Consider the following 27,136-nt stretch of genomic DNA (forward strand, 5'->3'; position numbering starts at 1 on the left):
GACTATCATCAAGACCAGTGAAAAAAAGAAAATGACTGTTCAAAAGTATTAGAGAGAAAAGGCAGGGAACCCTCAACAGAAACGTTTTTTTTCCTACCTGTCTTTTGAATTGACATTTATTTTTGCATAATGAAATTCATGAAAATCATAGTAGCACAAAAATTTTATCACTTTGATTTTCTTGGAGTTTAAGACACAAATCTTGTGCGTGCGCGCAAACACACACACACACACACACACACACACACACACATACAGTTTCTCCCCACAACAGCCTCATTCCTTTATTTGTTGATTCAGTACAATTTTTAATTCAAATAGTTACCACATAACCTAAGCACAATGTTAAGCATTTTACAAGCAAAGTATTTTACTGGTTTTGTTTTCAACTGCCAAAGAGTACAATAAGTGAACTGGTAAAAGGATATACTTCTGTACATAAAAATATCCATGTATTTATACAAGTGTATGGAACAGAGTTTGAAGGTAATAAAACCATAACATCACAATAAATAGGATGTGTTCCTACAGCACAGCCGAGCACGCTTTGTCAGGAAGTTGTCAAGTCTCTTTTTTTTTTTTGAAGGTGCTTTATGTTCTTGTGAGCTAGGCTCATATTTCCCAAAGGGAGTGTGAGAGGTTAGTAACTCCTGGATCTGAATGTCTACTTTCAAATATTGCTTTTTGTTTGCATCTCCAATAATTGGGGGTCAAAGATATGATTTATTTATTTTCAAGTCTTTGGAACTTACCAATTCTATTGATTTCCTACTTCAGTATTTTAAAATGCAGATTAATTTAAGCTCTAGCACCATACAAGGATGAAATACATGTACTTTTATCAGAGGAACAATATTTCATATCATCTTTGTTCCTCTGGCTATAACAATTCTGTTTAGAAAAATTTACCAAGCTAAAAATAGTTGATCTAGGTTGTAATAAAAAAGCATATTAAATACCTTTGGTAAAAATAGATATATTTAACAAGATTAGAAAAGCAAACAGTTATAATGTCAAAAGGAGAATATAAAAATGTACACAATAAAACAAATAAACCAACTTATAGATAAAGTCAAGATAAGGCCACTCTTCTTTTCAGGTTTGTCTCTTCCAAACCATGAATGTAGTTTTCTTCTTCTAAATGGTAGAAATTTTAATAAGAAATATGGAAAAATCCAGTCTTTCCTATCAGCTTGACACAAGTTAAATTTAATTCATAGCTACATAGTTCTTTTTTAAAAACAGAGTTTGTAGAACATATAACATTCTGGTTTATATATGTGAATATAAGGAAAAAATTCCAGATTTCTGTGATTTTAGGCCCAGAACATGGAGCTCTAATTTAGAGTTAAGCAAGGCAAAAGAATCAGGTCCTCATTTGCACGCACAGTTTTTCCTGTGCTGACATTTACCTAAGTCATACCAAGACAGCTGAAATACAGAACATAGCTAGTTGGCTAGTTACACAGTGAATCTGTAACTAGCTGGCGATCTACAATATTTAATTTTTTTCTCCATGACCGATGACCTTTTTCCTGTCCTGTGGGCTGCCTCTCAAAAGAGCTGCTGCACAACACCTAATCCCGTTTGGTGTCTCCTCTTGTAGAATGCACTGTATATCCTGAAGATGAAAGGTTCCCGAAGCAGACAACTGAGGTTATGGATGGAGATCATGTGTCAGTTCTAGAGCAGCATCAGCCACTGAACTGAACGCCCTGGGAATGGGCTGCCTGTGGTGAAGGGTTATCCTCCCGTGCTCCCTCTGCACACGCAGTCACACTCCTCGTGGTGCTCCAGGGCCACGTCGGTGAGAGATTTATGCAATCCCCTGACACCAGTCTTTGGTCTCAGCTGAAGGACCTGAAAGAGAACAAGGGAAGTCACCTTTAAAATCAACCAATGTCCCTATATCTATAATTTTTGATTTCATGGACAAGTAAAATTTCAGAAAAGAATCTTGGGGCCCAGCAAAGGCTCACAAATTTTAATTTTGCCCAGTAAGGGCATTATGAAAACCAACAGTCCCTTCTCCCTGTCCCCGCAAAAAAACTCTATTATAAAATGTCATCATTTCATGAAAGAAAAGACAATGACACTGTCTCCAAATAAGGAACAGCCTTAAGTTAAGATTTTTCTCATCTAACTATACTAGAGAGAAGTTCACCTAGATTAAGTATTTAGGAACCACTAATGCACAGTTCCTTTTTCTGTTTGTTGGTTTCTTTCACTCATGCATTCATTCATTCACACATTTAACAAATATTTATACTTGAAGCAATACACTAACATACAAGCATACTGTGGAAAGAAACATGATCACTCTGCAGCTGGGTTTGCTCAATTATGCCACTCATTAATTTTCTTGGCTACACTTCAAGTCCTCTATAAGCGTGATGAGATGGATTAGATGTACCTCTTAGACATCAGCCTCAGGCACAGCAACTTCCTGCAGTTGGACCCTACAGTGCAGTATGTGGAAGTCTGGCAACAGTAACAATAATGTCTCAAGTAAATGAAGTTATTTACAGTTTGGATTATTGAGATTTTGAATTAAAAGTACAGCAAAATAGACCCTGATAATAATAAACATATTTCCATTCAGTACCATGACAAGAGGGCCTATCTATGTATTTTCTAAAAGATTAACTTAAGTACTTGCTAGCAGCTACCTATTAAAGTGTATTACATTTTACTTCGAATAAAAGAAATTATAAAGTTTCAGAAACTGTGCTTTGCTTGGATTTTGAACAAAGACTACAGCATATAATAGTATGCTTTCTAGGTGTGACAGAAATAACTTCATAAAACAATTTCTAAAAGCTACCATTCCTGGAAATTTTCATTAATCCAAAAAGGTACAAGTCAAGTCTTGTGGCTATTCTACTTTATGGTATTTTGTTTTGTTTTTTAAACAAAGAATGTATACCTCATTTGTAGTAGGTGGTCTTATCAGAAAATTAGCCAACATTTTTTAAATGCTTACTAGGTGCCATTTACTATAATAATGTTTTTTACATACTTTAACTCAAAAGAATTCATTCTGAAGGAATTTACAATTATTGCCCCTATTTTACACATGAGTGAACAGAGGCTTAGAGAGACTGAGTGACATAGTTGGTATTTGTAATTAGATCAAATATGAATTAATAGGGTTAGTTATCTGCAGATAATAATTTCATAAGGACTCAGAACAGTACTACTCATATCTTCTATTTATTTAGTACTTTTCTTCCTAGAGAGAAGAAACTGCTAAGTCTTATAATAACTATCTAAAATAGTAAAATTTCCAAGTAGATTTTCCATTTACTACAATTTATAATTCTAGAATAAAAATTACTCAGACTATATTATTTTAATGTGAGACTTAATCCAATGACTACTGAATTATATTATTTCCTGTGTCAGTAATGACTTAGAGTTTTTGAACAACTTAAGGAGGCAGCAAAATTAACTACTTTTAAGATACAAATGCCATTCCTGATTACTACACTCTTGTTACAAATTATATCTGGAGTGAGGTGTAGACAGATAAACTGCAATACTGGCACAGCCAATGTCTTCAATTCCTATCTCCACCTATATGAATTTTCCCATTACTTCCAACAGGGAAAAATATCGCTACTAAGAAAGGTAAAGGTTTGAGAGGCCACCATATGTAGTCACAGATCAGTTATGGCGAGCTGCAAACCACCCTCTAGCTGTGCTTATGCCAAAATGCACTTGTAGAATAAAGGTTACTGTCTTGGTCTGCTGATGCTTGTGGAGATTTTCAAGTGAAAGAAGATTTCTGTAATGTTCTTGTGATAAAGTCTTGTATAAGAGATTCTAATACGTAGTGGAGGACCTAATGAGGTTTTCATTTTTAATTCCTTTTGAATGTTTTTACTTTGACAGTCAAGAAGATAAATTTAGTTTTCGGGACATGGGTTAAGACCCCAGAAAAGAAACAAGCGAGAAGTGCATCTCACAAAATTTTGAGGAAGAGATCCAAACTACAATTAGAAGTCCATGAAAAAAATATCCAGAGAACAGTTAAAAGCAGAGACAGCGGAAGACAAGAGATCAAAGACAGAAAGAAACACCAATGAACAGATGTCTACATTGTTCAAAGTGTGACAAAGTACCCTCGGAATCATGGAGTGTTGGTGGATAGGATACATTACTAAAATAACACAATTAAATAGTATTCTTTTTTTCCAAACAGATCTAATATAAGAAAAATAAGAATATACTTTGGCTTATGAAAAAATTTAAATATATGAAGGTATTAAGAATACAAAAAGGAACAAATATGTTACTACTGTCAGAGTACCTTATAGATATTTTGGTGGGAGGGGGAATACCCCCTGTGCAAAATTCATCAAATCTTTATTGATCATTTACCATAAGTGAAGGATAGGGCTAGGCACAGGGGAAAAAATTAAAATGAGTGAGAGAACAGCTAGTATATATTAAGGGCCTGAAATATTCCAGACATGGTTATAAGTGTTCTGTAAATGTCAACTCATTGGATCCTTACAACAAGACTATGAGGACTGGAATCTACCTTACAGGTGAGGAATCTGAGAAACAGGGAATTAAATAATTTGCTCAAAGTTACATATCTAGCAAATGTCAGATTCAAACCCTGGATATCTGGCTTCAGAGTCTGTTATAACAGGCACTACACTATAATGTGACTTTTTTATCTTCCTTAGCTCTCAACTTGGTAGAAACATAGGAAAATATTAATTATGAAATAGTAAAAGTCCTTTAATAGAAATAACTTTAAAGTCCTATACAAGCAACAAGGATAAATTATTTATTCTAGGAAATTAATTTTTCAGGAAAATAAAGAATATGTTGAGGTAGAGGTGTCACCTAAGTTTATACATATATAAAGTTCCTGACCTGCTTTTCTGAAAAGTCATATTTGGGAGACAGAGAAATCTTAAAGGAATGTATTTCTTTGGTTAAAATGTCTTCCAACAAAGAAAAACTGGTGGTTGATACAAAAGCAATAATTATGCACATTCTAGTTTTCTAAATTTATTTTCGGTACCCACAAGGGCTAAATAAACCCACTGAAAATGCTAAGGAAGCCAAATGAGGGAATTTTTATATTCGTAAGAAATATATGTTTTATACAATTAAATAAAAATATTTGTTTTATATATGTTATATCTGTAGTACCACAATGAACATGGCTTGAGCCTAACATTAGGGAAATAAAACTGGTAAAATATAAGTAGAAGAAAGAACTTCTTAGCTCTAAGCTTTGTTTCTTTCTCCTCCATCAAGCAGAATAATCTTCAAACTGAAAATCAGAACAATCATAATAAAAAATAATTAAAGCCCAAGATAGGTTACATTTTAAGTGAGTTAAGTCTCTAGGTCTAGATGAATGGTATTCAGTTTTCTAATGATTTTAGAACAATTTTAAGTTATATGTAAAAAAACAAAAATTTCATTAATTTATGAGTAGACCTAGAGTCAAAACTGATTTCCAAAATATTAAAAAATGAGATAAATTTAGTCCTCACAAATTATGATGCCTAACAGTGCTTTTCTATAGAGTGATTTGATTAATTAACAAAAAAGACTATCACAAAAATTAATGATTTCCACAAAACATTTAAAAGATAGGATAAGATTGTTATTTGGAGATATTTTTGAGAAGTGTGGACTAGATGACTGTCTAATTATATCTATACACACATTAGAGATATTTGTGAAAATTAGCTAAGCATACATATTCTGCATGTGTATGTATATATGTGTGTGTATATATGATTATTCTGTATTATTTTTCTAAATGTCTATATATTATCAATCCTACCCAAAGACTGGTGAATAGTGGATCAATGTCAATCCTGAAGAAGGTCCGTAAATCCATAGGCTCTGCCCATAGCTTTGTCCCACACAAGAGTTGTACCTGAGACTTGAAAACAGATATTGCATATCCTGTGGCAACTTTCTGGATAACCATAAACTAACGTTAATTGAAAAACAAAATCAAGCATAGGATGGAGGAGAATACACTTGATCTTGAGACTGATTTAGGTGACTGCAAGCATGATATATACTAGGTATCTAAGAAACTTTTTAAAAAGCTAGTACACCTAGGCTAGGTTTTATAGCTCTTAGAATCGTTAAAAGCCCAAGATTTTTGTTAGCTAAATCAGATTCCCAGATACACTTTGTTTGGTAAGGAACTGCTTTGGTATTTCAGAGTTGAAAAGATCACTTTAGTTTAACCCATATGCTCATCACATCCTTTTACAGTATTGCAAGCAATTCTTAATCTGCCTCGCTTTAAGGCATTCTGATTTGAGAGATTCCTGTTATAGAATTATTACCATATTCAGAGATATTTCTTGACTAGGTTCCCATTTCACGGAGTAGCAATAAGGATGGACTCTAGGTACATCCTTCCCTGGGTTCCTTGGAGCCACTCTGCTCAGGTCTATCTATTTCTTGAAACTTCAGTGGAGATTCAGTTCCCAGCATAAGAATCTTTAGAAGTATGTGGTGCGGAAATGAAAGTAGAACATGAATAATGACAGTAAATTGTCCTATTTTTAGTCACAGATTGCTGGGCAAAAGATTGCCATCCAGTAACTGTTACAGAATAATATGACTAGGTTTTAACACACTTATTTTCAAGAGGTTAAGTGTCTTGCTGATGAAAACAACAAATTAATGGTAGACCTACAACTGGAAAAAGATCATTCATCTTCACGAATCCAGTATTTTCCCCTCTCTTTATCAGCTGCCAACACAGTATTGGTGAAGCACAGGGAAAGCATGTCTTATGAAGTGCAGTTTACGAAACTCTGCATTTGTAGATGACCTAATAGATGACTATTAGGGAGGGTTTCACTGATGTCTTTACAGACATGAAAAATCATTTAATTTATTAAGTAGAGATTTTTTCTGTATTGTTATTCCATTTAGAGGAAATAGATTAAAACTAATGAAACAGTCTTGGAAAGGTAGATTTGGGTTTGGTATACGTAAACCTTTTTTAAAAACCTGAAAGTTGACTCATAAGGGATTGCTTCCTGAAGGATGTCTGTTACATGATACTGGACGTCTATAAGGAGAAGCTGGGATATCACAGGGGATATTTCAGCACTAATGAAGATTTGGAGTGTTTAAGCTCTAATGCTCCTAGGCTCTAAGAAATAATAATTATTAACATTTCATATTGCATTTTCCTTAATTCCAGAGAATAAAGAGATAAAAGGGTGAAGAATCTACAAAAGGTTTAACATGCTATTTGGGGCAACACGAAGCATAGGAAGACTAATGTAATTATAAATATGTCCTATGTAGATTTATTTGCCCATATTGCCCCAAATGGAAAAAAAACAACTATCAAAAGATTTCCTTTCTCCAAAATATACAACCCTTTATCTCCAAGCTTGTCTTTAAAATATTTTTCCTTCATATTTTAAGACATTTCAAAGTTGAAAAGCTTTACCTATTTTTTTTTCTGCTAAAGAATAGATTTTCTTTTTTTCGTAAGATCAAAACCTTACTGACCACCCATGATGTACTATCTGAGGATAAGCTTTCTCAAACCTTTTAAATTAAGTATCCTAATTTTAAAACATAAAACATACAATATTCTGTAAATTTGTTTTTATTTTCATGTATGCCACATCTCCTCTCCAAACCATGAATCCATGACAGTGAATTTCAGATTCACTCTTTCGTTATTTTTAAGGACACAAAATACCCGAAGGAAACTGAAAAGAAAATAATATACGTACCTCGTGATATTTTTTAGTAACTTTGCTTGGGACACATTGACATTCATTGCAACTGTGAAGACAACAGGCACAGTTCCCACCACAGCGTTTAACCAGGAGACAACCTGGCCAGAAAATGGCATCGGTTCTCTTTAGTTCTTCCCTTATGGACACTGAGAAGTTACGAGGTGTGCAGCTGTATAATCTTACCTCCTCTTTTAGAAGGTTCAGATCCACCACTAAATGGTATAAAAGAAAGCAAAGAAAAATAAGTGTTCATGCTTTGGGCCTGAATGTATTTCACTAATCTCTTTTCATAAAGAAATGCAGTAATTTGATGAACAACAACTCTTAACAAAATCCCTTCTTCTTTTAGTGAGTTTTCAGGACTATATCAATTGCAATTTGGACTTTCTATTTTATGGAAAAACAAAGCTTCATTATAACTTAGTAACCAATGAAGAGATGCCATTGTGCAATATTAAAAACAGAGCCAACAAAGCAGTTGAGAGCTATAAATAGGAAACTTCACCGAGAAAAAAAAGGGCTACACCTTTTAACCTTAGTAAAAAGTAGACAAGGGGAGCATTGGAGGAAAGAATAGAATGTAAAATGATGAAGGCTTGGATTGGAAAACAAATGCAAATTTAAAAAAGATTACAGGCTCATGAAATCAATAAAGAACAATTTATAGAAACTTGTCAACATAACTTTCTATTATCTTTCTGGCAATAAAAATCACAAAATACAAAAAAGAATAAAGAAAATATCATTTTTGAAGACAGCTGAGTGAAAAAAAATGATACATTTATAAGAGCAGAAGTTGTTGGAAAGCACCACTTCTGGTACATTGAGGAACTCATGATTTTTGAAAGTTAGACGAACTAACCAAACTCCAGATTTCTATCCTTCTTCTTTTTGATAAGATGGTAGAAATGTCTAATTTATAACTGTTATCTCTATTCTTTTAATACAATAAATCTTAATAGTTAGTGGTTAACTATGTTGTGCTTTATATTTTAAAAGAATACCTACTTTTGAAGATCAAGCAAAATATCTTTTCATCAGATTGTCTCAGTAAATCCTCAAAAGACCCTTGTTTTAACTACAAAATGGCAGTGCCTCAGGAAAATTATATCAAAATAACCATATTTAATGTGAAGTTATACATAAAATGATTATAAGTTATCTTGCTCTTTTTCACTTTAATTATTATTCTTGTTATTTTTGTGTGTGTGGTAATGAAGGTGTCAGGGATTGATTTTGGTGATGAATGTACAACTATGTAATGGTACAGTGAACAATCGAATGTACGATTTGTTTTGTATGACTGCATGCTATGTGAATATATCTCAATAAAATAAATATTAAAAAAAAATAAGACTGGCATGTATTGATAATTGTTGAAGCTGGGATAGTGGGTTTATTTTACTGCTCTTTTTATTTTTGTACATGTTTAAAATTTTATGAAGTAAAAAGTTTTTTTTTTAAAAAGTTATCATTAGGGTAAACACCTCTAACATAACTTTAACTTCAGCTTTATAGCTGTGCCTACTTTTCCCCTAGAAATAGAAAAATAAAGCAATTCCAATAAAATTGAAGTTTTTTGATAACATATAATCCTTCAGGATTGTTTTTCAAGGATAAAGAGCTTTTGTTTTTAAATTTAGTACTATTAATTAAAATGCAAATCTGATTAGATAACTTTTCAATAATATTTGAAACTAATTTTAGAAACATGAAAGATAAGAAAAAAGATTTTCAGGTTAAAGATGGCTTCAAACAATAATAATCACTACATAATCCAATTTTTAAAATTAAGTGCTGATACTTTTTAATATGACAAGAAACAAATGCTTGTTTTCTTGGCTAGGGCATACTTCCATCTGTGATCAATTTTTTTCAAAAATTTCACACAGAGCCAATGTAAGTATTTTTAAGAAATATGTTATAAAATATATGCAACTGTAAATTATGAAAGCACCAAGGAAAGACTAATTCAATAGGTTCATTTCAACACCTTGCTCAGCTTAAAAATTATTGTTCCCAATTGAAAAGAAAATCTATTTTAATTGATTATTTAAAGATTATTTTATTTGAAAAATGATCCTGTGAAAGCAGTTTTATTAACTATTTAAGCAAATGAGTTCATTCTTTCGAGCACCATGACATGACGAACTTATCCCTAATAAAATTAATGAGATAATTAGCTTTCATGATGTCACACATTTTACTTGATTTCATTTTGCTGAAATAATAGTGTATGTACACATTCTTCTTTTGTTCTTATAGCTACGTATGAACTTATTTGAGTTTCTTTTCTAGACATTAATATCTGGGCAAGGATGGAGAAAAACAAAACATACACACAGAAACACACACACAAAGCCTGTTGCCCAAATCTTCAATGCTTATTTAAGATTTATCCTTCTTTAGAATGTGAATGAAGCTGTTAGTTTTCAAAAGATATTCCTCTACCTCAAATAGTTTTAAACATACTATTTCATAAAACTAGAAAATGAAAACTAGAAAATGAAACTGTATATGTTCACTTTAAAATGTTTACTTAACCACAATAAAAGGTTAGCTAGATTTCCCTAGTGAATGAAGTTATGATACCTGCTACAACGTGAAAATTTAAACACACTTTCAACTTAGCTTCCACTCATTTATCATGTTTGACACAAAAGTCAAAAGCCCTTTTTAAGTACTGGTTGTGCCTGACTTAGAAAATATGGTATTTTTTTTTTTCTTTTTTCTGCAGTAGCAAGGTATGAATGAGAACCACTGAACCAGAAAAAGAAAAGGAAAGAAAAGTTTTAAACAGAAAAACATTAATGCAGACCACTGCAAGCTAAAAATGCAATTAAGGATTTTAAATTTGGCATATCGTATTTGAAATTTATGCTTCCCATTTTTAAGGCATCAAATTCACATAAACTTCATTAAATAAGCCATGCAACTATAATCTGATGCCATAAATTCTCCAAACTGTTCAGAAATTCTAAGAGAGAGAGAGAGAGAGAGAGAGAGAGAGAGAGAGAGAGAAATGGGAGTGGGAACGATTGTGCCCCAATACATATTTTTTGTATTACAATTATAATATTACGGAAGTTTCCCTCTGCAAAATATTTTTAAAGTAAAACTTAATCTTCAGTCTTTCCTTTTCATAACTACCTCATAAGAGGTTACATGTATTCATATGACTTTCTAAAGAATGAATATTTTGAGTACATCACCAATGAAACTTATTTCTAATGCAAATTTTCTTGTTCAGATTCATCAAATATTTTAAAATTTTACTAAATAGGATAAACAATGGTCATATTTTACTTTATTAGTCATTCATTCTTTCAAGATATTCGGCCCAAGTATATTCTATCCCTGTAAAGCAATCTGAGGGTGGTCTTTCTAAGATGAATGTGGTAACACTGCGATATGTTTATTCTTTGGAAAATCTATTTCAGTGTCTAATTAGAGGCTTTTTAAAGTTTTACTCTTCGTTCCTTTGTAGAAAGACTCTCGGGCCGGGAGTTGGTTTTGTCTATATAGATGTTATCCCACACCTGCATTTTAGTTTATGTAAAGTTCCAAAAATATACACTGCTTTTCTCACACTTACTGTATGCTTAAAAAGTTAATAGTTTTGGCAAACTGCAAAGTGTTTCAATTTAGAAAGTGCTAAATGAATATTTGAAAGATCTGGTTTAGTGCTGGATTTTTTTAAATACACTCTAGTCTCTGGCCAAATCTTCACTGAACACCAGGCGCAGAGGTTCAGGCATAAAGTCATGAGTAGAAGGGAGGTTTTTAGGCTCGAATCCAGAGATGAGCTGTCAAAAAACTAGATCTGAGCTTGGAACAATTTCATTCCCACATCTTCTTACAGATGGACATGATAATCTACTTCAAACTTGCTAACAAGGGCCCTATTCATGGGTGTCTCCGCTAGCATTGCAGATCTTCATTTTCACGTTCCTAAATGCGAAGGAAGTGTTGTCCATGAGTTATTCATCAAATTATTCACCAAGATCAAATCTTATAAATATGTAACAGTTTCCAGCATCTGGACAAGATTTGGCCGCCCATGCACTTGAAAACCAATTTCAAATATCGCCGAAAGGAAACCATGTCTGTTGGCATAGCAAAATACCATGGTAGGGCAAGTCTGAACATGACCTGCTGAGATTACAACTCAAGATCCAAAAGGAGTGCAACTCTGTGCAGGAAAGGGCAGGAATCAAGTTTCTTTTTGACAAGATTTAGAAGAACAAGTCTGGAGCAATCTGCCCTTGTGAATGCTCAAATTAACTAAACATTTTTTCTTCCATATAACTTGTTCAGACTGTCATTCCATTCTCTAAGTGACCCTGGGTAGATTTCAGGTTTCTGACAGACCGAAACAGATATTTTCAGTGCATTACATTACGATTATCCAGTTGTTACATTTTAACTTGTGTCTGATAGGGATAATTTCTATTTCTAATGTTGCTAGCAAAATTAGCTAACTTATAGAAAAATCAGTTAACATTATTTCCAACATCTTAAGCCTGTGGAATTAGGTATAATTTTCAGATCTTTCACTCTAGAAGGGAGATATTCCCCTATTGTAAAAGGTGGTTATTTCAGAAACAAATTTATATAGAGATAAGTTATTATGGTATGGATTTCTTTATTTCATGTTTTCTTGCTATGAATTCTATCTTGGAAACTACTAATTCTATTTTATGGTGGACCACTGATATTTTTCATAATATTTAGAAAGTTTCTAGGCTTAATAAATGGTAATTGATGTAACTCTGACAAATGGGAGCTATAGTACATGATAATTTTTATAGAGCTTCTCCCTTTTCTAGCCCCAAACCTGGTTTCGCAGGTCTGATCATTTCCCTTGGATCTCTGAATCAATACATCCCAAATATTAGGTTTGAGTAGGCAGTGGTTCTCATGGAAGGCAATGGAAGACTTCATCAAAGTATTATTTTTGAAGAAGAGAAACTACAGGACTTTTCAGTAAAATTCTCTCTTTTAATTCTCCAAAGTAACTGCGTTATAATTGAGTCTCCTTTTCACCTATTCTTATTTAATATGTAAACATGCTCAAATGATGAGAGAATGGACTATTTAAGTGTCACTGAATTATTTTTAACTATACACTTTAGAAGCTTTGGCAGAGGAATCTGAAACACAAGCCACTAAGAAAATTAAATGAGATTCTAGTCTGACGAGAGAGCTTACCTCTGGATTTTCTTCCAAAAACAAAAGCCTTGCCAAGAAGTTGCCATGTTGGCCTGTATAGATCTTCTAAGTCCAACTGCCATCTATCTGGTTCAAGATACCGAAAAAGGTCTTCCAAGGTACTGAAGGCGGTAACAGCGTTATTAAGCAGGTCCAGTGGCAAAGCTGAAGGGGGTAACACCGAAGGACTCACAGCTTCCGTGAATTGCTGAAAGTAAAATGGATGCTGTGTTAACTATTTTTATAAAGACAATGTATTTCTCTTGGATTTATGCACCAAGTTACATGTAGTAAGACTGAAAACACATAGGAAGTGAAAGTGCATTCAACCCAACTTAGAAGTAATTATTTTAAAAGGACTTTATGTAGATGAATTCTAATAGATTTTCTGATAAGTCAATAAGAAAGACAGCATTCATTACCATAGGTAGGTATTTATTGCTCAAGTAAAAATAAATGAAAATGACTCCATGGTTGAATTATGAACTTACAATGGAAACTATCACAATTTAGCAAATTGTTCTTTTGTTTCCCACTTTTCACTTTTCTCAATCTGAGAAATTATGTGGTAGTTATGCAAATGATGCCAGATGAATTAAAATTTCAACCTAAAGAAATTAACTCATAAAGAAGTAGAATAAAATACAGGTGAAAATCCTTTGATATTGGAGAAGAACTTGCTAGTCAAGACAGCAAACGCTCAAACCACAAAGGATATGCTCCATCAATTTGCCAACAACAGTTTTCTGTTTGTTTGTTTTTTTAATATAAAAGACCTAATAAAGTTAAAAAGATGAGACACACTGGGAGGACACCTAGTCAAACCACATAGCTGTCACAGGATTAGTATTCAGAATATATACAAAAATACACACAATAAAACATGGATAAACCAAGAAGACTGAATGGCTGATAGACATATTCAAAGATGCTAAATTCATTAGTAATCAGAGAAATGCAAACCAAAATGAGATGTTATTTCTCACACAAAAAAGCAAGATACTACTTCACATACATCAAATTAGCAAGAAATAAAAAAGGATTGCCAAAATATGAATAAATCAGAATTTATCTGCTCTGCCTGCAAGACTGAGCGTAAACTGGCACAACCACTTCAGTTGATGCTGTTGATGGATACTAGAGGTGAAGATTTATATGTCCTATGTCTCAATAATTCAATTTCGAGGTTTACATTCTTATACTGGAAATATGTGCAAGGATATCCCTTGCTGAGTTTGTTTGAAAAAGGGAAAAATTGGAAACGATGTAAATATCCATGTATAATGGAATGGGTTAAAACCTATCACAAAACTACATGGCAAGTGACAAAATGGAACAATAATTTCAAACAAAAGTGGAAAAGTGTTTATATCTTTTATATAAATGGAGTTTTTATAAAACAGTTAAGAAAAGTCTCCTCATGTTTAAAGTGGACTAAGGGCAGGGATTAGCAGATCAGAGTTTAAATAGATACAGTCAAAATATATACATGAACATAAGTTCAACTTTTTTCTTTATTAGTGGGGGTGGAGTCGAAGAGTGTATGAAGTAGAAGGGCATAAAACATTTCTGTTGGTTGACTTCCATGATAGCAGTATTTATCATCTTTAAAAGCTGGGAAAAAAATCTGAATTTACAATAGTGGAATAATTAATTATACTGATTCATAAAATGAAACAGTGTATATCAGTTGAAAATGAGGTCCTCAGGGAATTTTTAATAACAAAAAAATGCTTGCAATATAGTAAATGACAAAAACCAAGCTATATATGTGTGACTTCAATATAAACCATGACTCCAGCAATCGAAAAATTCAAAAGTGCCTAAAGTGTCAAGAGTTCTTATCTGTGGTTTAAATAAGAATGGGTGATTTTAATTCTCTTCTCTGACACATATCTATATTTTTACAGTTTTCTATAACAAATACTGATTCCTTTTGGAAATTAGATACAAACAATGAGATTTATTATAATAGAAACATTATTTTATCAGCTCTTCCTTTTCATCCTCATTACTTGAATCCTGGGCTAGATACTGGAAACCATGTCCTATATATATATATAGAAGCTGCAAACCTTGTCTCCTTGCCTTCAGTCTTTTCTTAATTCTTTTATTCTACTGAACCCCAGAACAATCTACTTAAAATAGGATATCACTGATCATGTAATGAATTTGGACAAATGCCTGTAGTGATTTACCATCTGGAGGATAAAATACAAGTCCTTAACTAGCATATCAGGACCCACAAAATCTTATCTTTGCTCACCTTTCCCATCTAATCTTCTACTTATCAAAGACATGCACATTTTGTTTTGATCAATCTAGTCTTTTCCTTAACTATCGAACATGCCATATTCATCTCTGACTTTGTACCTCTACCCATCCTATCTGCTCCTACTCCTCTCCCATATGGAAAACTCTCCATCCTGTGATCCATATAATCAATTCACCGTCTATATAATGGTCTTTTTTGAAACCAAATTCATTTGTGGAATCTTCCTCAATAACAGAGCCATCACTGGCCATATATCTCTATTGTTGTCCATCTGAAAAAGATGCCCTCTTTGGGTTAGCACAGCCCTATTGGCACCTGGTTTAGCAAGCAGCTATTCTATAAATTAGGAAAAAAGGAACACCTTTCTCTGAGCAGATACAACCCTTGCTGGGATTTGTAGCGTTGTGGGTGCAGAACCCCCTTTGTCTACCGGGGGCATTTTTACAGAGCATAGTATACAGAAATGAATGTGGAACTCTTGGGTCCACACTGATTTCATTGTTATTCTAAAGACTTAATTTTAATGATATCAAGGATCTAACTGAAATATTAGGACTAGGATGTTTTCCAATTTTTTTTTTCAATTAAGTGTTAAACTTTGAAGAGTAGAAACCAAATCTAATAGTTATCTATGTACTCATAATGTTTTCAAAAATTGTCCAAGAAACACAAAATTGACTTAACAGAGGACTATGATTCAGCCTGATTTTGTAGATTGATAACTATATCATTTATATAAACAAATATTGAATGCAAGTTTTCAGTTTGAGTATAATTAATATGGTCAATATTGTCTATATTTATAATGTGAAAAGGTCAATGCAATTTTTTGCAAATTTTAAGAATATAATTGAAAACATATATATGCATATAAAGGGAAAATTAAGAGGTCAGTAATATGCAAAGAAGAACTAAGTATTACTCATGACTATAATGATATAAAACAAATAGAAAGTTTCATAATCGGCATGAAGGCAGTAAATGGTTGATAGAAAGTATAACACAAAAAGAATACATTATTTGCTAAAGTGGCAGAGTGCAGGTGTACATTTTAGACATAGTATAAAATTTGTTATTTAGGCTGTTTTCAATTAGATCATAGTCCAAGAATGAGAAGGCTTATTTTGCTTCTAAATCTGCTGGAGACTCTGAATAAAATTTTCCTTCTGAAGCAATGAAAAGTTCCAACTGAAATCAATATTGCTAAGGTAAGAGTCAAAATGTTAATACAAAACAAAAATTTGTGTGAAATACTGGACAAACAAAATATGCACACCGTGGGTCCAGTGTATTGGACTGTCAATCCCTTCACATGATTGTAAAAATTGGGAGGAAAACAATTTGGCATAGGTTACTCCATGTATATATTGATTTGTGTTATAAACCTCCAAGTTCTAAAATTTTTAAGTTAAAATAAGATGAATTTTCAAAGATAATAACACCCCTCCCCACCATACATACACATAAACCCCAGTCCCCACTCCCCAAAAAACAGGACAGTAATCAACACAGCTTCCCTGGAATTAATGAATCAATCCCTGAACAGAACAGAAGAAGCAGTGGTTCTATTTAAGGACCTTGTCATGACTGCCACCCCACCCACTGGTTCAAGAAACAACCAAGTGTTCACTTTTTGAAGTTCTGCTTTTCTGAGCTGGCTGAAGGAACTAGCAGAGAAAAGCGGGAGTGATGGGAAAAAGAAATGAAGGGAAAAAATGACCTTTCATTTTTTAAGTTTATTTTTTCCTCTAACAAATCTCCACTGTTCAGGCTAATAGTCTTTTCTACTGTATTTAGCGTCTGGAAAATTCTAACATCTTTGCTATTTATAAGTACTTATGATAGAGCTCTTAAGCTAGTTAGAATTTGCAAAAAAGTATCCTGACTTGAATTGGATCTGCACATTCTCCCTTCCCTATTTTTTTTAGTGACCATGAAAATACATATTTATTAAGATGTTATGGGCTTCCCTAAGACTATTTAGTGGATGACAATGGGCAACATGGAAAGAAAATTTCTTGGTGTTCTGTAATATGAACAATGGAATTGGAACTCATATTTAGTAAGCCAGAGAAAAACTCTTCTGCTTTTACCTGCAGGCAGCAGTGACAAACCAGGGGATCCCTTAGCTCCAGTCCAGACCCTTTCATGTATCATCACTTTCGATGGACAGATTCGTGAAAGAGAAGAAAAGTGATCTGAAATCTCAATGCAACAATGTGTTCTGTCAAATGATGCATTTCTAAAATGTCAGCTCCAGGTTTTAAGGGCCCTACACAAAGTGAGGTCTTTTAAAGTCTGTGGTGGAAGTCACTCCACATGACAGCATGAGCTGAGAGAACTGTGATCAGCAGGTCAAGCAACCCAGCCTCTAATCCTGATGCAGCTCACATTTAGACAACAGAATTTGGGCATATGCTTTAACCTCTCTGTGCCTCAGTTTCCTCCTCTATAAACATGACAGCTCTGCTCAGTGACCTTTAAGTTTCTTTCCAGCTTTTTAATTTAAGAATTCTATGAAATTGTCAGATACAAGGGTCCATTACCAGCTTTGGCATTCCAATTATTATCTGGAGAGCCTAAAAAATACAACATACTACCTTGTAAGTCTGAGGTGGGTTGAGAAAGCTTTATTTATTTTTTGTAAAGCTTCCCTGTTGATACAGATTATCAGTTAGTTTTGAGAAACACTACGCTATCATACAGCTCATATAACTCTACATTGATTTTTTTTTTTTTGTCCTGAGAATGAGTACATGTTTACTTGGTCTTTTAAGACTCCAAATATCCGTAAACAAGGCATGCCTAGCTTATGAATGGAAACTGTGTGGTCCTAAAAATCAGAAGGAAACAGGTTCATGCCTGTGCGGGCCCTGATATGCTGGATAAGGAACTTGGATTTTATCCTCCAGATGAGAAATCACTACAGGATTGACATCAAAAAGTCTTCAAACATATATATAGATATATGCTGTCACCAACTTTCCAACTTAATATCTATTATAATAGCAAACAAAGGTTAACATTATATTACATTCATTAAATCATTTAAAAACATTAATTAAAAACCTTATCATGCAGGGCACTGTGAACAAAACAAACCAAAATTCTTGCCCTCATGAGGCTTATCTTTGAAAAGTCCAAGTATTCTGTAATCACTGGAGAGATCTTTCTCTTGCCCAAACAAAACAAAACTGACAATTTGCTATTATAAATTACATAAGGAACCAAATGAGTATCACACAAATACTGGTGAGTATGATCATAAAAAGTGAACTTAATATGAAAAAAAAAAAAACTGAAAAACAAATATCTTTCTACTTTTCTTATTGAAAAATAACTGGCAACCCAAGTGTTCAGACAAAGTAATGGTCTATGAATCAGTGTTACAAGCTCAAGACAGCAAGTCTGGCTGCAAAATTAAGTTTCCTTACTGACTTGTCCAGTGCTACTTTTGAAAATCAACATTTTTGTGTTGCTTTATTTTATTATGGCTACCTTAAATATTTCATGCATTTATTATCATCATTCATTTTAGAAAAAAAGAAAAGCTGACTTCCTGTTTGTGGTAGTACTCTGAACTAATTTCACAATAAATAGTTACTTATCTCTATAGAACCATAGCTTGTCTTTTTATTAATATTTTTTGTGGCCAGTTCAATTTAAAAAATACAACATTGACAATGAATCTTCCTTGAACAAGTACACACGTACAGATGTTTACCTTGAGTAGCATAGCAACTGTTTCAAAACTTTTAGGACCCACAAAGATTTATGTTGCAGCTTTTTTAGCTAAGTGCATACAGTACATTTCAAACTGATAAGGAGCCTTTCACCTCATTCATACCTAACAGAAGGGTTAGGAATGCTAGTTAGGTTTTACTGTGGTGGTTAAAAACAAAAACAATAACAAAGAAATAATCCAAGAGTTGCAGAAGAAGAAAAATGCTCAGTCTTGACTAACATACTTCATAAAGGTGTCTCCAGTATCATTCATACAATAGCATGCTGTTATATTCCACATAGATCTGGGTTTTAAAGAGCTTGAGCAGCAGACAGGGCATCCAGACAAAACTGCCTGCCAGGAACAACTGACGGGAGGTTCTGCAAAGACACAAGAATGCCCTGGAACAATTCATTTAAACATGCTTCTTTGTCCTTCCCCCTATTCTTATCTGAATTCATCCAAAAAGTTATCTGGGTTATGATTTTAAATTATTTTTAAGCCAGCAAAGAGAAACAAATGCTTGCATTCCTACTCAAGAACAGATGTTTTAATACTGTGTGGGTAATGCAGATTACAAACTTAAATGAGAAATCCCAGGGAAGGTGGCCAATTGTATTCACATCAAGTCTTAGTATGGAGAGGTTCTTAATTAAAAAGCATGGCAATTGAATAAAACTTAACATATTTATATAGCATCACATGAACAGTTCAGTATGAAAAGTGAACAATGTGATCATCGTCCAGCTCTTAAAAGCAGTAATTTCAAGGCTCAAATCTGAAATTGACCTTCAAAGGCCTTGCGTTTCATGGTTTCAGGCAAATCATGAATAGCAGCAGTATTCTGCTTCAGCCCATATATGGAAAAGCAGATGACTACTTTTGCTGAAAACATTGTCTTAAATACAAGTAATGTTTATGTTCCTAAGTACAGCTTCTAGCTAGCTTGATGGATGAAACAACTGCTACTGCCTGAATTTTACTATCAGCAAGAAACTCGAGAATGACCACAATCTGAGTACACTTACAAATTAAGCCATTGTTACCCTCAAATCCCCTTCACCTAAAGCGTTAGTGGTCTGCAGTCACTGCAGCTAAGAAAGGAATTTTATCCAGATGCCAGCACATTAAGTTAGAAGGCTCAGGGGAAGCCAACCCTTTACCAGAGAGCAGCCTAATTGCTGGCTGGTGAGTCAGACCAACACACAGGAGTTTTCCACTTCCTGGTAAAACTGTGGAATATAAATACAAATGTATAATGAAAACTAGAATTCCATAGGACTACCAAACAACATAGTCCAAAATACAGTTTCCACAATGGCATCTGTGGGAAGCCAAAATGAATGCTTTTTTCTACTCAGATTTTAAAAATTATTCCTCCAAATCAAAAATGTGACAGACCATAAAAATCTGAAACAACATTTAGCAGCTGCAAGTGTTTGACAACAACGCATCACATTACTGTTTTCCTAATCTTGCTATATCGAATGCTTGTAGATTGCCTTATTACAGAACCCAAGAAACAAGAGCAAGGGACTTTAAATGACAGAGAATGTAAACTAAGAAGTGTTAAAAGACAAATGTACCTTCCCTGAAAAACTTGAGATATGTGTATCTCTACCAGTCTATAAGATTATTTCTTCAGGAATTTCTCCTATAGTACAATGTTTATTCAATATATTGCTCATTAGCCACTAAAGGAAATTAGTAGAATGTTTTGTGGGGCTGGCACAGATATGGTGGTTCTATTGGTAGACATTTTCAATTTTGTATTCAGTAAGTTTAATAGTCAGAGGAGACACTAAACCACATTTCTAATTCTTTATGAGACTTGAGTGGAAGACCTTATTTTGGGTAAAAAGCAGTGGCACAAAGCTTATTTATTTTAAAAGGGCTTGGCAGTATGGCTTGTCAGTATAAAAAGAGTGTGAAGAAGTAGCTGAAACTATGGGATGCTGATAAAAAGACCCTCAGGGGTTGCTTTAAGGAGAAAATAGCTTTGAGGGAATGATGTATAAAGGTCACCCATAGTCACCATTTGGCTCAATCCAAGGGTCCATTTCCTCAGCCTTCATCCTAGTTGACCTATCAGTAACGTGTGACACATGGCTTTCAAGACATCTGGTTTAGCATGTTTTCTCCCACCCCAACAGGTGCTTCTCTTTAGTTTTCTTCCTGGTTCCTCCTATTCTCCTTATTCCCTCTTGGAGTGTCCAGGGCTCACTGCTTTGACCTCTCCTATTTTCTATCTACATTCATTTCTTTAGTGATCTCATTTAGTTTCACAGGGTTACATGCAATTTACTTGCTGACCAAATCTCTATTTCTGACTTGCTCCTTTTCACCATCTCATAAAAAGGCAACTCCATTGACTAGAGTAATCCTTTTCTCCTCTCCTTTGCTTGCAACCAACATCAGTGCACCTTCAGACGATGTTCAGAATCTGATCGCTTTTCGCCACTGCCACAACTACCATTTTATAATCTGAGCCATCGTCTGCAATAATTTTTTAACCGGTCTCCCTGTTTCTGCCTTTGCCTTCGTTGACTGAAATAAGTGAGCTTTAAACATACTAGCAGGAAAATGGTAGAGGCCTGTTAGTAAAAATATCAATTATTTAAATTTTTCTAGAAATACATGTGTGCTTCCAAACATTAAACTTTATGAAAGTGGCCTATATTTTGAACATTCAGTAGATTATTCTCAGAGGAACCTGATGGCGGGGGTCGTACCTATTTCATAAACTGAGCTAATCCAAGATGGCGTCTCTCTTATTCATGCCCCTGAGTAACTCCTCCTCAGTCAGAAGCCACTTCCCAGCCCTCCTACAGAAGGCTGAGGATGGAAATGATGCTCTCCCTTTCAGTGTAGGAGGGCCAGACCCATCAGTCTCGGAAAATCCACGTTTCTCTAAATTACATGGTGAACACCTCATTTATGTGTGTGTCTGAAAGGATAAAAGGTCAAAGTGGGGATGACACCAGTTACCACAGAAAATTGTTGTAAGGATTATGTAAGATAATATTACTGGAGGTTTTAATAAAATATTATTATACATACTTAGGAAATATCATATATTATTCTATTGGATACTTTACTATACAAAATGTACCAATTTTAGTCAAGATAAACAGTTATGGCTTAAAATTTTCGTTTGTGATTTATGCTGCTTTGTGTAGTGTGGAGCAACATTGCCTATTGTTCAGCATTCGATGATAACCCCACCCAACATTCTTAAAACACTGACATGGCAAATCAGAGCTTGTCCTGTCCTACAGGGAAAATCCTTGAACAAACATCTTTCTCCGCTAAAAAAATTTATATTCGGTAGCTGTTCTGGGGGAAAATGTGCATTTCGCAGCAACAAGTTTAGTAAATGTGAGTGTAGGTATGTTTATGGCCATGAAAAGATCTACTCTGAGGAACTTAAAAAGAAAAGTATGATAATATCCTTAGCTCACTTAAGTTTTCTGACTTTTTATTTTTGGCTTGATTTTGTGTTTACTATGTCTTTACTATGGAATGAAACAAAAACCCCACCAAAAACACAGGATTTCACTAGTTAGACGCACCATGAGACTGTTACCTTAATTACAGGGTATAGGGTTGTATTAAACTAAACTTCTAGAAATTTACTGGTCAGGATGCAGTGCTCTTGTCAACAATGGAGGAAAATAATGGTGATAATTATCAAGTGCTAAGTCATTTACTTTTAATGTTTTAAATCATTCTGATATCCTTATTATGCTATGAAATCTTCACTGCCTGTCCACAGATCTAAATCTCTCTAAAAAATAAAAGTGTAAACAGTTGTATGTGCTTTCATCATATTCTTCCATTTTAGTCACTACACTAAAAGGAAGTTACATCACATGGTCAGAATTCTGGGCAGGTATAAAATCAGCTAAAGCAAAAAGAACATAGTATATATATTTTGTGTGTCTGTGAAAAGTTGCTGCCATCAACCTAAACACACCTGAGAACTCATTACCTTATATGTTGATATAAGCAAGATATAGCTTTGAAAATGAAAAGTTACATTATTCCACTGTGTTCTACTCCTATTATATGCTCACACTGGAGTGATGAAGATGAATACTGTAGTCCTATAGAGTCCCTATCTCCTGGTGGACAAACCTGCATCCCTAAGGTAGGAAATACAACATAGAAATAAAACTAAATGTGGTAAGAGCAATTAATTCTGCCTATGGGAATTCAGGGGGCTACAGAGAAGAGGTGAAAGCTAAACTGGAATTTAGAGAAAAAGTACTTATTGTACAGATTGGAAGGCAGAAGCACTTCAGCAGATCTTTGCAAACACTCAGAGATGGGAAAAAGAATGAGTAAGAGTAAGAAGAGTAAGAGTAAGACAAGTGTGGGGAAGCACTGCCATGGGATAAGGGGGAGGGAGCAGATGATAGGGTATGAGGTTGCAGAGATAAACTGGGGCCAAATTTGGAAGCCTTTGGGTGCCCAGCTATGAAATGTGCACTTTATCAAAGCAGAGAGAGAGCCAAAGAGATTTTAAGAAAGGAGGGATAAAACCAATCCCTTGGCTTTCTACTTCCATTGGCTTTATACTTCTATTCTATGAATGGAGGTGTTCTAGATTGGAGGGGAAGTGTACTGAAGAGAGCCATAAGCAAGGCTTCGGAATGTGAATCTTTGCTCAATCGGTTCCCTTTGTTAGTAATTACCTTTCTCCCACAGTCCTATGGCTAATCAATACCCATCATGAAACTCACCTAGGAAGGTTTCACTAACTGGGCTTCTCTTCCTTTCCACACTACTATTGCTATCTTGCTGCTCATTTTCTGATCTCTTAAATCATTCTGTTTGTATTTCTGGCACTACACCAAATTGAAATTATTATGCATCTCACTTCTACTTGCCTATAAGCTTTTTAAGGGCAGGGGCTAAGTCTTACACTTCCTGGATAATTTTGACCCTAATGGCTTTCAGGGTCTGGCAGAAAAAAAAAAAAAATGAATGAAAATGTTTAAAAAATGTATGCTACATGAGTGATCACCACCACTGAGGAAAACAAATGAAGAGCAGGGAGTCAAAGTACATGTCTGTGGTAGAAGCAAAAGTAACTGGTAGCTGATGGGATGCGGACAAAGGGGGAGAAGAATCCAGTAAACTTAAATTTTGCTGGCTTGAGAGACTGGGTTGACAGTGACATAACGATCCATCACAGACAAAATAGATAAGAGAAATGAGAGAAGGAGGAAGTTCAGTTGGGGTCATTTTAAGAAAAGGAATTGTGGGATACTGACACAGATGTGTCTAAAAGACCACTGCAAACACTTCTGCCATTCTATATAGAGGACTGGTTAGAGATGGAGATTGATAGTCATAACATATAAATGTCAGTTAGAGTCAAGGAATAAGAAGGCAAATGAATGAGGAGAGATGATAGGGCCAGGAATTGGGATTTCTTGCTATTTAAATGGTAAACAGAGGCACAGAAGTTGGCACTTGTGCCTGATATAAATGAGTCTAAGGGGCTAGAAGAGGACCTGGAGGCCAAGGAAGAGAGCTTTGAGGAGTGGAGATGGAAAATAGCATCTAAGCAAGAGAAAGGTCAAGAAGAAGGAGGTGTAAAAACAGGACACTGTGGCTATTCAATAGGTCATCTTTATTAATCTTAAGTATACAGCAATTTCATTGAAGTAGGTAGGGAAGAAAATGGTGTTTAAGAAAAAGGAGCATAGATGCAGAAAGTAGTAGAGCTTACTTCATCATGTTTGGCAGTGAGGAAAAGAAAGAAGAAAGAATAATGGAGTTACGAGAAGGAAGATTAGAAGAAGCCTTAATAAAGTAAGGAGAGAAATCTGCATATTTGCAATTGGAGAAGAGGTCAAATGAAGAAAGGGAATTTGAAGATGGAGAAGGTTCATATCCACTGTAGGTAAAGATAAGGCAAAAATAGTCTTCTCTGAAACTGAATGGAAGAATAAAACATCACAGTATTTCTGAAGGACAATTTGACAGTATTTTCCATGGCCCTTAAAAATGTCCATTTTCTTAGATCTTATAATTCCATCTTCAGCATTTTATCTTAAGGAAATATTCAGAGTTACAATCCAAAGATAGTCACTGCAGCATTATTTAAAGAGAAGAGTGAAAATAAAACAGAATAAAACAAAATAAAACTGAAATGTTCATAATAAGAAGATTGATTAAATAAATGATGATATTATATGTATGCATATGACATATGTTCAATGATTTGTGGTGTACATGGGAACAACATGAAAGAAGTGGGCCCTAAGATTTTATGGGTATTTTTGCACTAAACTAAATAGCATACAAGTTGACTTAAGTTGTGGATAGGCAAAGTGATTAAAGAAGGACCAGACTAAGATCTCGCTGTTCCCTAATTTAAGGTCTCCTAATTTAACATCTAGAAATAGACCTCAGCCCTCACCCGACCGGATGGATAACAGCCCTCAAGGGAGTAGCTTGCATTAAATAAAGGGACTGCTGAACAGCTTTGTCAGCAGACGTGAGAGGGGCTATGAGTGATTCCAATAAGTTTTACATTCATGTCTTTATAGAAGGTGAAATTCCATCATTCAGAATAATCTAACTGGATTATTAAAATTGCCAGTATTTTCTGTATATAGAATATAAGGCAGATTAGGTAGAGCTCTAATACTCAGGAGATGCAAAGTCATAGTTAAGTTTAATAAAGTTCAAGGTCAATTTGAACAGGTAGTTTCCCACATTTCTTTCTTTGCCTTATACTTTACCCTGCCCCACTACCCTGGCATGCTTTCAAGGAAGTGTCCAGTGTTCTGGAATTACCTTTATTTCCCAAATCGTCCACCTTGCCCTAAATAAAACTCTCATTGTTTCATGAGATTATAGATAGGGTACTGAGGGTGAAAAAAAACTTGTGAAGCAAGTAAACGTAAAGATATAGAAAAGTAAGTGCATCCATAACCACAATAATAGGCTCTTAATTATCGAAAGGTCATTTACATGCCATACAAATTCATTAAGTTATTTAACAAGTACATTTTGAGTACCTAATATGGGCCAGACACTATTCTACATGCTGAGGATGAAACAGTGAACAAAACAAACAGATACCTCTGCCTTTATCAAGTGTATATTCTCCTGGGGAAGACAGGCCATCAAACAAAATGAATAAAACATAGAACGTGAGATGGTGGGATGTACTACAGAGAAAAGTAAGGCAGGGAAGGTGAAAAAGAGGGCAAAGATAGCCTCAGGGACAATGTGACAGTCAAGCAAAACTTAGTGGCTAGCTGGGGAAGACAATTCCAGGTATAGAGGGGAGCAGGGCAGATAATCTGATGCAGGAAACATGACTAGTAAATTTGTGCAAGGGGAGGACAGTGTGGCTGGATCACAGGTCAGAAATAGCAGGGACCACATTATGTGGGACATTGTAGGCCACTGTAAGGACTAAGGAACTTACTTTGAGTCGGGAGTAAATGGCCAGAGAAAATATAGAACACCTGCTCACATTTCAAATTCAGACAAACAATTAATGATTTCTGAGTATAAATATGGCCCTCAAGTTATGAAATCATTCCTTGTGTATCTGAATTCAAATTTAACTGGACATCCTGTATTTTTATTTGCTAAATTGGGCAAATTGGTTTGGGAGCCATTGGAGCATTTCAAGCAAAGGAACGACATCACAGACTTAAGTTTTAAAAGGATCATATTGATTGCTGTGTTGAAAATAGACTGCAGGAAGACATGTAGGCCACTTAGGAGTTGTTGCAATAATCCAAATGGAGAGGCTGAGGAGGCAGATGGGTACTCCAGAAAGGATTTCAAGTTAGATATATGACTACGATATATAAAGTTGGTAGTCAATGGCTTATGGATGGTATTAGAAGCCATGAGATTGGATGAGATTGCCAAAAGAGAGTGTAGATAAGAGATGAATATCAAGGTTTCTGAGTCTGGATAAAGTGATCTTGATTTTTAAAACGGGACTAACTCTAGGGATGCTCCCATAATTTGAGATCAGAGAGAGGTGAAGGAACTACCAAAGATGCCTGAGATGGAGAAGCCAGTGAGGTAGTTGGAAAATGGGATGAAACCAGGTAAAAAAGTTCTCAGTGAGTTGGAAATGAAGGATCCACTGGGCAGACTGCTGATGACAGCTCTGTTAAG

The 27,136-nt window shown here is 34.5% G+C and overlaps 1 protein-coding gene across 1 annotated transcript in view; it reads right to left on the reverse strand.

The window, feature by feature from the left end:
• Positions 1 to 543: 543 nt before the first annotated feature.
• The window catches only part of PDGFC (platelet derived growth factor C), a 252,820-nt gene continuing 226,227 nt past the window's right edge, over positions 544 to 27,136 (reverse strand). The window contains 3 exon segments of the mRNA XM_037830890.1: positions 544 to 1,860; positions 7,758 to 7,975; positions 12,975 to 13,182. Of these exon segments, the coding sequence (XP_037686818.1) occupies positions 1,744 to 1,860; positions 7,758 to 7,975; positions 12,975 to 13,182 (543 nt within the window). The 3' untranslated portion in view covers positions 544 to 1,743.

This window comes from Choloepus didactylus, chromosome 3, assembly GCF_015220235.1.
Source record: "Choloepus didactylus isolate mChoDid1 chromosome 3, mChoDid1.pri, whole genome shotgun sequence".
In the NCBI taxonomy this organism is placed as follows: Eukaryota; Metazoa; Chordata; class Mammalia; order Pilosa; family Megalonychidae; genus Choloepus; species Choloepus didactylus.